Here is a 12,921-nt window from a genome sequence, read left to right on the forward strand (position 1 = left end):
ATTCACCTTATAGGTAGTTGGTCCCCATATAATGAAATTTATCCCATTCAACTATTAATCTATTCTTCTAAGTTTGTTCTACGGCATGAACATACATGGAGGCCTGGAAACAATTTGGTTTAATACTTAGTGCGATCTTCAGATCATAGCACATTTTTTACTTACAATGACCTCTTTACTTACAATTAACACATTGCTGGGCAGTTTTGTCATGGTAGTGTGGAGTTTTGGAACCACACCCGTGACAAGTAACTATAGCATTACATTGCAGGGGATTTCATTCTGAAGTTGTCGCATACTATATATTTTAAAATGAGATGTCTGTCTCCTCTGATGTAAAGCTCTATCATGCTGTAAGAAGTCCACTCTGCAAAAGGTTCTGCATTCATTTTAACTTTGCTGCATAATGTTTCTTGAAAGGACTTCTAGATTTTGCATCCACTGCTATTTGGACTGTCCATTTAAAATTTATTTTCTGATTGGAAAAGTTCAATGTTTGATGGTCATCCCATGTAATCAAGAGGAGTGATAACCTGTTCCTCATTTCATTTGATACCCAATGCTTCAGCTGTTCAAAATCTTGAGAATTGTGCTTTCTACACTGTCACATGTCTGGTTTATAAAATGGTATGATAGCTTGAATTTGAATGGTGGAAAAATAATGAATATTGCTGCAATGGCTGATTACTGATGAGCACATCCTGTTTTTTGACTTGGAAGATGATTATATTAGGATTTTGATCAGCGTATATTGTCATTTTGTTGCCTAGCCTTTTTTTCTTGATGTAAACATTGTTGTCATACTTGAAATGAAAGCTCTTGAAGCTTCTGCTGGATAAGTGCTGTTTCCAATATAAAGACCAACTGATATGGCAACTTTATAGAGGTGAATGAAGGATTTCCAGTAGATTTGTGGGTAGAAACTTTCACAAATGGCTACAACCAACAGATTGATAAGTTTTTCTTTTGACTGTCTCAAAACTGTCACGATATTGTTCACATTGATTTTTTCTGCATCTGGGTATATTCTCACCAAATATAATATCAGGTGTGCAGCATTTGCTTTGTATCCATTTTTTAACAATTAAACTTGATACAACTTTGTAGTTGTTGAATGAAGGATTTTCACCCAATCTGTTGGCATCAAAAAAATTTATTTATATTCACTATTAGGCTTTTTAGACTTTGAATTCCAAATTATTCTTACTCATGACGTTTTCAATCAATCTACTGAAAAACTTTTGTAACTTGTAAATTTATCAACAAGCAAGTTAATAAAACTACCAGAATTCTTAAGTTTACTTTCCGGCCCAGTTTTTCAAGCTTTTCCCTCTAAGAAATGGATTGACTCGACACAGGGAGTCCAGTAATCAGTCTCCTTTCGCAGGTAGTCAATCCAGATTTATCCCCTTGGTAGCTAATGGGCTTTCCCTTGTTTTCACTGCCTTTCCTTTCACAGTTAGTTTTTCCTATTACTGGCTGTAAAAGGCCTTCATTGATTTGAAGCTCACTTGGTGATTTATCAGCAATTTCCAGTTTAGAGATTCTTCTTGAACAAGAACTGTTCAGCACTGTGGTCTTAAACTGGTACTGATGATGTTTTGGAAAAAAGTGATTGTATTTTAGTTATTCTCCAAATGCTTTTAGGTCTGTTTCTTGATGTTCAAAACTGCCAAGATTTTTTTTAGGTAATTGATTCCACTGCAACCACCATATTTGGTCATGTGCTTTTCGGGTCCCATTTAAGAACTTGGGTTCAATATAGACTGGTCAGTAGAAGACATGTATTGAGCAATGTTGTAAAACATTTACCTTTGTAGAACTCTAGTTAATGTATGTTAATACTACATCCAACTATGCATGGCAATCTGAGAGATATCAAGTTCTGAGCTTATTGTTACATTAGAACATAGAACATAGAAAGATACAGCGCAGTACAGGCCCTTCGGCCCTCGATGTTGCGCCGACCGAATCCTACCTAACCTACACTAGCCCAATAACTTCCAAATGCCTATCCAATGCCCGCTTAAATGACCATAAAGAAGGAGAGTTCACCACTGCTACTGGCAGGGCATTCCATGAACTCACAACCCGCTGTGTAAAGAATCTACCCCTAACATCTGTCCTATACCTACCACCCCTTAATTTAAAGCTGTGTCCCCTAGTAACACCTGACTCCATTAGCGGTAAAAGGTTCTCAGTGTTGACCCTATCTAAACCCCTAATCATCTTATACACTTCTATCAAATCTCCCCTAAACCTTCTCTTCTCCAATGAGAACAGCCCCAAGTGCCTCGGCCTTTCCTCATAAGATTTTCCTACCATTCCAGGCAACATCCTGGTAAACCTCCTCTGCACTCGTTCCAATGCCTCCACATCCTTCCTATAGTATGGCGACCAAAACTGCACACAATACTCCAGATGAGGCCGCACCAGAGTCTTATACAGTTGCAACATGACCTCAGGACTCCGGAACTCAATTCCTCTACCAATAAAGCCCAGTACACCATATGCCTTCCTCACAGCACTATTTACCTGGGTGGCAACTTTCAGAGATCTGTGTACATGGACACCAAGATCCCTCTGCTCATCCACACTACCAAGTAGCCTACCATTAGCCCAGTAATCCATCTTCTTGTTACTCCTACCAAAGTGAATGACTTCACACTTAGCTACATTGAATTCCATTTGCCACATTTCTGCCCAGCTCTGCAACTTATCTATATCCCGCTGTAACCTACCACTTCCTTCCTCACTATCCACAACTCCACCGACTTTTGTGTCATCCGCAAACTTGCTTACCCAGCTTTCAAGCCCTTCCTCTAGATCATTTATAAAGATAACAAAAAGCAATGGTCCCAAAACAGATCCTTGTGGTACACCGCTAGTAACTGCACTCCAAGATGAACATAGTCCATCAACTACTACCCTCTGTCTCCTTCCAGCCAGCCAATTCCTAATCCAAACCTCTAATGTATCCTCAATGCCATACCTCCGTAGTTTTAGCATTAGCCTACCATGGGGAACCTTATCGAACGCCTTACTAAAATCCATATACACAACATCTACTGCTTTACCCTCGTCCACTTCCTTAGTCACCTTCTCAAAGAACTCAATAAGGTTTGTGAGGCACGACCTGCCCTTCACAAAACCATGCTGGCTATCCTTGATCACGTTATTCCTATCCAGATGTTCATAAATCTTATCCCTTACCATTCTCTCTAAGACTTTGCCCACCACTGAAGTCAGACTCACTGGCCTATAGTTACTAGGGCTATCCCTACTCCCTTTCTTGAACAAGGGGACCACATTCGCTATCCTCCAGTCCTCTGGTACTATTCCCGTTGACAATGACGACATAAAAATCCAGGCCAATGGCTCTGCTATCTCCTCCCTAGCTTCCCATAGGATCCTAGGGTAAATGCCATCAGGCCCAGGAGACTTATCTATTTTCATCCTCTCCAATATTCCCAGAACCTCTTCCCTGCATATTTCCAGGCCATCCATTCTAATCATTTGTGACTCCATATTCACATCAGCAACAGTGTCCTGTTCCTGAGTGAATACTGATGAAAAGTATTGATTTAGTGTCTCTCCAATCTCCTCCGCCTCCACACACAACTTCCCACTACTATCCTTGACTGGACCGATACCTACCCTAGTCATCCTTTTATTCCTGACATACCTATAGAAAGCCTTTGGGTTTTCCCTAATCCTACCAGCTAAAGACTTTTCATGTCCCCTTCTCGCTTCTCTTAGCTCTCTCTTTAGATCCTTCCTGGCTACCTTATAACTCTCTATCGCCCCAACTGAACCTTCACGCCTCATCTTTACATATGCCGCCTTCTTCCCTTTCACAAGGGATTCCAATTCCTTACTAAACCACGGCTGCCTCACAAGGCCCTTTACACCATGCCTGACTGGTACATACTTATCGAGGACACGTAGTAGCTGCTCCTTGAACATTCCCCACATCTCATTAGTGTTCTTCTCTTGAAGCCTGTTTTTCCAATCCACACATCCTAAGTCATGCCTCACTGCATCATAATTTCCCTGCCCCCAGCTATAACGCTGGCCCTGCGGCGCACACTTATCCCTCTCCATCACTAAAGTAAAAGTCACCGAATTGTGGTCAATGTCCCCGAAGTGCTCACCTACCTCCAAGTCTAACACCTGGCCTGGTTCATTACCTAGAACCAAATCCAGTATAGCCTCACCTCTTGTTGGCCTGTCTACATATTGTGTCAGGAAACCCTCCTGCACACATTGGACAAACACCGACCCATCTAATGAACTCGAGCTATAGCTCTCCCAGTCAATATCTGGGAAGTTAAAGTCCCCCATAACAACCACCCTGCTACCTTCACTCTTTTCCTGAATCATCCTCTATATTATCCTCTACTTCTCTAGGACTATTAGGAGGCCTGCAGAAAACACCTAACAGGGTGACCTCACCTTTCCTATTTCTAACCTCAGCCCAAACTACCTCAGATGGCAAGTCCTCTTCCATCGTCCATTCCACTGCTGTAATACTATCTTTGACAAGTAATGCCACACCTCCCCCTTTTTTACCCCCATGTCTGATCCTACTAAAACATTTAAACCCTGGAACCTGCAACAGCCATTCTTGTCCCTGTTCTACCCACGTCTCTGTAATGGCCACAACATCGAAGTCCCAGGTACCAACCCACGCTGCAAGTTCACCTACCTTATTTCTTATACTTCTGGCATTGAAGTATACACACTTCAATCCACCCTTCTGTTTACAGGCACCCTCCTTCGAGATCGCTGCATTATTCATAACCTCCCTACACTCAAGGTCCTGTACCCTAAAGCTACAGTCCAGGTTCCCATGCCCCGGCGGAGTTAGTTTAAACCCTCCCAAAGAGCACTAGCAAACCTCCCCCCAAGGATACTGGTGCCCCTCAGGTTCAGGTGTAGACCATCCTTTTTATAGAGGTCCCACCTTCCCCAGAAAGAACCCCAGTTGTCCAGAAACCGGAATCCCTCCCTCCTGCACCATCCCTGTAGCCACGCATTTAACTGCTCTCTCTCCCTATTCCTCGACTCTCTATCACGTGGCACGGGTAACAAACCAGAGACTACAACTCTGTTTGTTCTAACTCTGAGCTTCCAACCTAGCTCCCTGAAAGCCTGTCTGGACATTGTTAACATTGTTAAAACACTTATCTACTTCCTAATGTTCTTCCATCTTCAACTTATCTAACACTGTCCACTCTGTGCTATTTATCCCCTGTGATAAGCAAGTGAAACAGTGTACGTTCATTTCATGGTCCCAAAGGTCTTACACTACAGCCAACACAGCAACAAATTATATTGCAAAACTATGCAGGAGCTGCTCTCCATGTAATCTAGCCAATTGGGCTCACTCTTTCTTTAAAAAAAAACCAAGACCTGCAGATGAAATCAGAAATTGCTAGAAAAGCTCGGCAGGTCTGGCAGCATCTGTGGAGGGAAAGCAGAGTTGCCGTTGCAGACCCAGTAACCCTTCTTCAGTAGACAAGAGAACCACAAATGCTGAGATTTTCCCAAAAATTTCTGGTTTTGTTCACTCTTCTTCAAATACAAGCCTTCTTATTTCCTCACTTCTCTCTAACACATGCTCACTGCAGAGTAATGCATACATGACTCTTAATACCATTGTAAAAAAAAATGGCTCTACATTTCATGGTACATTTACCTAAGCTTGCTTGAAAATAAGCTTGCATTCTTTCATGTTATTCATCCATCTTAGATGTCAAGGATTCTCACAAAGCTACAAAAAAGTTATTTTGAATTTAGGACTCTGTAGCTTTTGTAATACAAAAACATCAAAAAATGTATGAAAGTTATACCAAGCTGTATGAAATTCTAGTGAAAATTATGGAAGGATTCCATATTTCATTCTTGTATCAAATATGAAACACACAAGTATAGCTTTAGAAAATATGTAAGACATACAGCCATCCGTTGTTTCTCCCCTCCACTGAGTACATCCATCCAGTCCTGAATGCAATCCCAGCCTCCCTCACGATCCAGAATATGGCCAAGCTGGACGTTATCGAGATACTCTTTCAGCACCTGGTGATAAATAACATCATTAAGTGGAATGAGCTGTTTATTAAAATGTTTCAAGAGAAACAAAGGAGAAAGTGAGGACTGTAGATGTTGGAGAGCAGAGCCGAAGAGTGTGGTGCTAGAAAAGCACAGCCGGCTTCCTCCTGCTCCTTGGATGCTGCCTGACTGGTTGCGTTTTTCCAGCACCACACTCTTCGACTCAGGAGAAACAAAAAATAGTAGACTTGGAAAATACACTTTAAAAAGTTACTAAAGAGATTCAAAGTTTGTGTTAAAATTTGTAGCTCGGGTGCCAGTTGTCATGGTTATGGGTACATTCATTGAACTCGGAAGTCGATTTGCAGATGTTTCGCTCCCTGTCTAGACAACTTCAGTGCTTTGGAGCCTCCTGTGAAGTGCTGTCGTATTGTGTCTTCTGGAATTTACTTAGTTCCATTTTCTGCTTCTTCCGGTTGTTCATTGTAATGGCCGGTATGTTGGGTCCAGGTCAATGTGCTTATTGATTGAGTGCGTGAGTGAGTGCCATGCTTCTAGGAGTTCTCTGACTTAACCAAAGTCAGTGGCCAAGGGGATTATAAATCTGTAAAACTGGCCACCCTTTCATTGCGGTAGTGAGGAAATTCCACTAAATAGTCATAAATAGGGTAGATGGAATGTATGCAGGGTTATAGGTAAGGTGGATAACAACCAAGCAATCAAGATGAAATGATGCAGAGTTTTATGTAATTTGCAAGTGTGGAGAGGATTCATTGCTTACCACACAGAAAAACACTATTCAATTGCTCTGAAGGAGCAATTTACAGACAGCCACCTGCCTGATTCTTCCCTGCAATTTTTTTCCTTTTCGGTCATGCCTAATTCCCTTTATAAAAGTTTCAATTCATCTGGTGTCCACCATATGCTTTGGCAGTGCATTCCAGATCTCTTTTACTCACTATGAGTAAAGATTTTCCTCATGTCACATTGCTTCTTTTGTAAATTATATTAAGTCTTTGGTTCTTGATCTTCCTGCCAATGGAAAACAATTTTTCACTACCTGTAAAGAACATAAGTAGAGTAGGAATACTCAATTCAGCCCTTCAAGTCTGGTCCATCACTAAACACAGTCATGGCTGATGTCATATCGGCCTCAACTTCATTTTCCTGACCACTCTCCATACCCTTCAACACATTATTAATTAAAAAGTCCATCTTTCTCCTCCTTAAACTTATTTAATGTTCCAGCATCCACCACACTCAGGACATCAAATTTCACAGAATCATGACCCTTTGCAAGAAGTAATTTTTCTTCATCGCTGTTTTAAATCTGCTTTGAGGTCTCAATATTGAATTGAAAAATTTCAGAAATTAATGGCATTGTGCCTATTCTCCATGTTTCTTGCACCCCAAGCCTAAGGAAAATTATACTCTGTGCCTCCACAATTTCTACGCTGGCTTTCATCAGTATCCTTGGATGCAGCTCTCTTGGTCCTGATGTCTTATCAATGTTAATACCATTAGTGAAATGCAGCAACTAATTGGACAAATTGTTTAGGAGCAGAGAGGAATGATACAAGATGAGGGAAATTGAGATAATGATGACTGCAGTGACATAAAAATGAGAAATTTAACTGAGTCCTTGAAATGAGATCTCCAAATTAACTAATTACCGTTTTTGCTGAAAATGTGTTGCTGGAAAAGCGCAGCAGGTCAGGCAGCATCCAAGAACAGGAAATTCGACGTTTCGGGCATAAGCCCTTCATCAGGATTCCTGATGAAGGGCTTATGCCCGAAACGTCGAATTTCCAGTTCCTTGGATGCTGCCTGACCTGCTGCGCTTTTCCAGCAACACATTTTCAGCTCTGATCTCCAGCATCTGCAGACCTCACTTTCTCCTCGAAGATAATTACCGTTTTCCCAATTTCACAAATGATCCCGCATTTTTCATAATTTCTCCTCATCATCCACTTCACTCCAACATTGTTGGTGATGTGTCACCATTATCTCACCAGACCATAGGGTTATTATCCCATTAGAGAGGCATGACATTAGAGTGGTGATTTAACCTGAGGGCCACCATATGACGGCGAGGGGAAGAGGTTGAGAAAGAAAATGTCCTTCATGGTAACATCTGTCCAGTGATGGTATTCGAATCCATGCTGTTGGCATCACACTGCTTTGCAAACCAACTGTCCAGCCAATTGAGCTAACGGATCCCCACTCCAACTTGTTGCACCCAGGCATGGCAAACAAGCCACACAAAGTATCAAGCATAAAGTGGATATCTAATTTCATAGAACAATAATATGTTTTACCTGATCAGATATGCCTTTCCGCCTTTGATCTTCCAGTGTATCTGGGTAGATCACCTGATCTCTCAGTGTTCCTAAGGTCATATATGGTCGCTGTAAGAAATAAAAATATGCTGCTTTCATTTAAGAATTTTAAAAGGATTCATGGATTTTGGAAACCCAGGTTTTGAAGTGGCACAGGATTCAAAACCAATTTAGAACATAATCTGCTTTTCAAATTTCATGTTATACAGCTGTAGACACAAAAACACCCAAAAGAAAAATCAGATACTTGTCACCTTACCTTTATTGATCAGTGTATTGATACTGGAGGTGGGGGGTCATGTTGCAGCCGTACAGGACATTGGTTAAGCCACTTTTGGAATACTATGTGCAATGCTGATTGCCCTCATATAGGAAGGATGTTGTGAAACTTGAAAGGGTTCAGAAAAGATTTACAAGGATGTTGTCAGATTTGGAGGGTGAGAGCTACAGGGAGGGGCTGAATAGGCTGGACTGTTTCGATTGGAGCATTGGAGACTGAAGGGTGACTTTATAGAGATTTATAAAATCATGAGGAGCATGGACAGGGTAAATAGACGAAGTCCTTTCTCTGCTGTGAGGGGAGTCCAGAATTAAAGGGCACAGGTTAAAGGTGATAGGGAAAAGATTTAAATGGGGCCTAAGGGGCAGCTTTTTCACACAAAGAATGGTGTCTGTATGGAATGAGCTGGTACAATTGCAGCATTTAAAAGGCATCTGGATGGGTATATAAATATGAAGGGTTAGAGGGATCTGGGCAAAATGCTGGCAAATGAGACTAGATTAGGTTAGGATATCTGGTCAGCATAGACGTATCTGTTTCTGTGCTGTACATCTCTACGATTCTATGACCTGTATATCCTATTCTAGGTGAAAATCAACTATGTAAAAACAATGACTGCAGATGCTGGAAACCAGATTCTGGAGTAGAGTGGTGCTGGAAAAGCACAGCAGTTCAGGCAGCATCTGAGGAGTGGGAAAATCTGACGTTTCGGGCAAAAGCCCTTCATCAGGAATACAGGCAGAGTGTCTGAAGGGTGGAGAGATAAATGAGAGGAGGCTGGGGGTGGGGAGAAAGTAGGATAGAGTACAATAGGTGAGTGGGGGAGGGGATGAAGGTGATAGGTCAGGGAGGAGGGTGGACTGGATAGGTGGAAAAGAAGATAGGCCAGTAGGACAGGTCATGGGTATGGGCTGAGCTGGAAGTTTGGAACTGGGGTGAGATGGGGGAAGGGGAAATGAGGAAACTGGTGAAGTCCACACTGTTGCCATAGGGTTGAAGTGTTCCGAGGCAGAAGATGAGGCCTTCTTCCTCCAGGCGTCAGGTGGCGAGGGAACAGCGGTGAAGGAGGCCCAGGACCTCCATGTCCTCGGCTGAGTGGGAGGGGGAGTTGAAATGTTGGGTCACAGGGCGGTGTGGTTGATTAGTGCAGGTGTCCCAGAGGTGTTCCCTAAAGCGCTCTGCTAGGAGGCATCCAGTCTCTCCAATGTAGAGGAGACCGCATCGGGAGCAACGGATACAATAAATTATATTGGTGGATGTGCAGGTAAAACTTTGATGGACGTGGAAGGCTCCTTTAGGGACTTGGATGGAGATGAGGGAGGTGGTGTCGGCGCAGGTTTTGCAATTCGTGCAGTGGCAGGGGAAGGTGCCAGGACGTGAGGGTGGGTTGTTGGGGAACGTGGACCTGACCAGGTAGTCACGGAGGGAATAGTCTTTGCGGAAGACGGAAAGGGGTGGGGAGGGAAATATACCCCTGGTATTGGGGTCCGTTTGGAGATGGTGGAAATGTCGACGGATGATTTGGTTGATGTAAAGGTTGGTAGGGTGGAAGGTGAGCACCAGGGGGGTTCTGTCCTTGTTACGGTTGGAGAGGTGGGGTCTGAGGGCGGAGGTGCGGGATGTGGACGAGATGCATTGGAGGGCATCTTTAACCAATTGGGAATGGAAATTGTGGTCTCTAAAGAAGGAGACCATCTGGTGTGTTCTGTGGTGGAACTGGTCCTTCTGGGAGCAGATACGGCAGAGGCGGAGGAATTGGGAATACGGGATGACATTTTTGCAGGAGGTAGGGTATTCTAGGTGAAAGTCAAATGAGATATTAAGTGGCAGTTCCTACTTGGGACTCATAGATGCTGTAAACTTTAAAGAAATATTTAAAATCTTAAATTTTGCAAACAAAATCAACATGCTTAAGACTCTTTTTGTGCAAGTTTAAAATAATTTAATGTATTATAATGTGACTGAGTTATTCATAAACCTCAGACAGACCTTTTCCATAAGCTAATGTTGCCAACTCTTGTTGGATGTATTCCAGGAAGTCGCATTACATGGTTTTCTACCTTCAAGTTCTCTGCTAATACTCCCATTAATGGTTGCCTGACATGATTATGGACCAATTCAAAAACGAGCAGATGCTTTGTTACCCTGACTGGCAAATTCCTAACTGGTAGAAGTTTTAATTCTATCTTCTCCCCAATTACCCAGTTTTTCATCACTGGCATTTTCTCCACATCAAGGGGTTTTCACCATTAAGTCTTTAATTGTTAGTAAATTTAATTCAATACCTGGATGGTGCATTGGTCTAATCAATTTTGATTTATTCTAATTTCAAATTCCCAATCTGTTTTGGCTCCAATGGAAATTATTCAAGGTGCTTATAGATATCTTTCATGCTAGGGAATCTAATGACAAAATACGGACTGAGAAATTAAACCAGACTTCTGTAAATGATCAGTTTTTAACAAAGCAAAAGCCTTTCTCTTCGGACTTGAGGATAATCTTAGTCAGATGTTCCTACTTTTGCAGGGATTGCTTGATGGTAAACTGCCAGTGGGATTTCAAGCTGACCATAACTCAGTACTTAGCATTTGGACAGATTAACTTGGAAACCCTGAAATTAGAGTCTGTCACTCTGTATCTCCAAGGCACCACTGTGATCCTGACCTCCTTCCTTTTGATGCAGTAATCAAAGAAAACAGAAACTCCAAAGTAAGTTACACCTTTGTCAATAAATTACAACTGGGTTGTTTTTTAAACAGTGACATTAATAACTGATTTCAGTGATTAACTGATCTCAAATGAAAACAATGTTATATTTACAGAGCATTATGTTATGATCAATTGCTAGAATTATTAAAAAATTGATTTCACTGCTTTTCATTTCCTGTTTGACTATCTGAGTATTCTTTACTATATGCAGCCACGTGGACAGCTTGGTGACATCAATACAGTTCCATACTGAGACACCCCATCCATTACACGGCACCTCGCATTACAGAAATCATTGCTCAAGCTTGCTTTCTTCAAAGTCAAGATCAAGATCAGCTTCACTGATATATCTGTACCACTAAACCCACTTCGCCAAGTCTTTCTTGCTAGCTCAATCTTCATTCTGCTAATGAGAAGATGATAGCTAGATCCTTTGGCCAAACGTTGCAATGCAAGACACTTTGCTTTCCATTTTGAGATGTATACATATAAAGCTTATACATATAAAATAAGTACAACCTATTATGTTAAAATAGCATCCAACTTCATTTTACTAGGAATATGAAAACTCAGTGCTAAGTCTGTTATACACAAAAAAAACTAAGGTCAACTTTTTCTCCCATACATGAGACACATTTTAACATTTGTGATACTCATTAAAGCAGAATGCACTTCAGCTTGTACTTGACTATTCAAGTTTTGCTACTTCAAAGTTTACTTTGCAAACTGCAAAATTGTTGAGTTAGGCAAAAAAAATCACTGGTTTGTGGACCCACCTAGCTGAATCATCAATATTTACTCTTTAGGGATGATCATGCAGATTAGACCCACCTCAGCCATCTGCAAAGCACATATAAAGATCCTCATTCATGATGTTAAAGATTCTGACCCCACCATTAAAGGTGACCCACAGTCCCATGAGGTACAGGAGGCCAGGTAGGATTCTCTGCAAGTGCAAAAGATGTTTGACACCAAATATTTTTTTTTTAAAAATTCTATCTTTTCAGCAAATATATATGGGAAGATTTAAATTCAATGCTTATCACAAGATGGACTTTAGCTGCTGCTTCTCTTCAATCCTATACATTATCAGCCCTTCATTTAGGACAGGAATAATTTTAAGAGTTAACTGATTCTTGCCATAGAATTCTGGTGTTAAAAAAATGGTGACCTCACAACGCTTTTTCCTGGTCGATGCCTTGTGATCTAGATTGGCATACAAAACCTGCAATTCTTTGTGTTGCATTACTGAAGCAGATGAAGTTCTCACTACCGCTGAGGACGAATGCAACTGAAATGGTAACAGCATAATCAGTGGCATTTGTCACATACCTCATAAACTGCAACTTATTCATTGGCCCAGAATCTGAGAGTGGTGCACCTCATACTCACTCGCAGAAATTGGATTTTTCTCCTCGCCATTCGTATTACTTATGCACATCAATTACAGTGTGATTATGTCAAAATGGCACCTGGAAAATTGTGAACATCAGGTCCAAAGATCTAGCTCCTTAAGAAACTAAATTTGAGAATGAGAAA

The 12,921-nt window shown here is 41.5% G+C and overlaps 1 protein-coding gene across 2 annotated transcripts in view; it reads right to left on the reverse strand.

Annotated features, from left to right (window-relative positions):
- The window catches only part of abcd3a (ATP-binding cassette, sub-family D (ALD), member 3a), a 110,338-nt gene that overhangs the window by 23,120 nt on the left and 74,297 nt on the right, over positions 1-12,921 (reverse strand). For both annotated transcript variants that reach the window (XM_060830574.1, XM_060830575.1), the window contains exons 19-20: positions 8,373-8,462; positions 5,962-6,081 (exon numbers count right to left, since the gene is read on the reverse strand). In XM_060830574.1, coding sequence (XP_060686557.1) covers positions 5,962-6,081; positions 8,373-8,462 — 210 coding nt within the window. The remainder of the gene's footprint in view (positions 1-5,961; positions 6,082-8,372; positions 8,463-12,921) is intronic.

This window comes from Hemiscyllium ocellatum, chromosome 9, assembly GCF_020745735.1.
Source record: "Hemiscyllium ocellatum isolate sHemOce1 chromosome 9, sHemOce1.pat.X.cur, whole genome shotgun sequence".
Classification (NCBI taxonomy): domain Eukaryota; kingdom Metazoa; phylum Chordata; class Chondrichthyes; order Orectolobiformes; family Hemiscylliidae; genus Hemiscyllium; species Hemiscyllium ocellatum.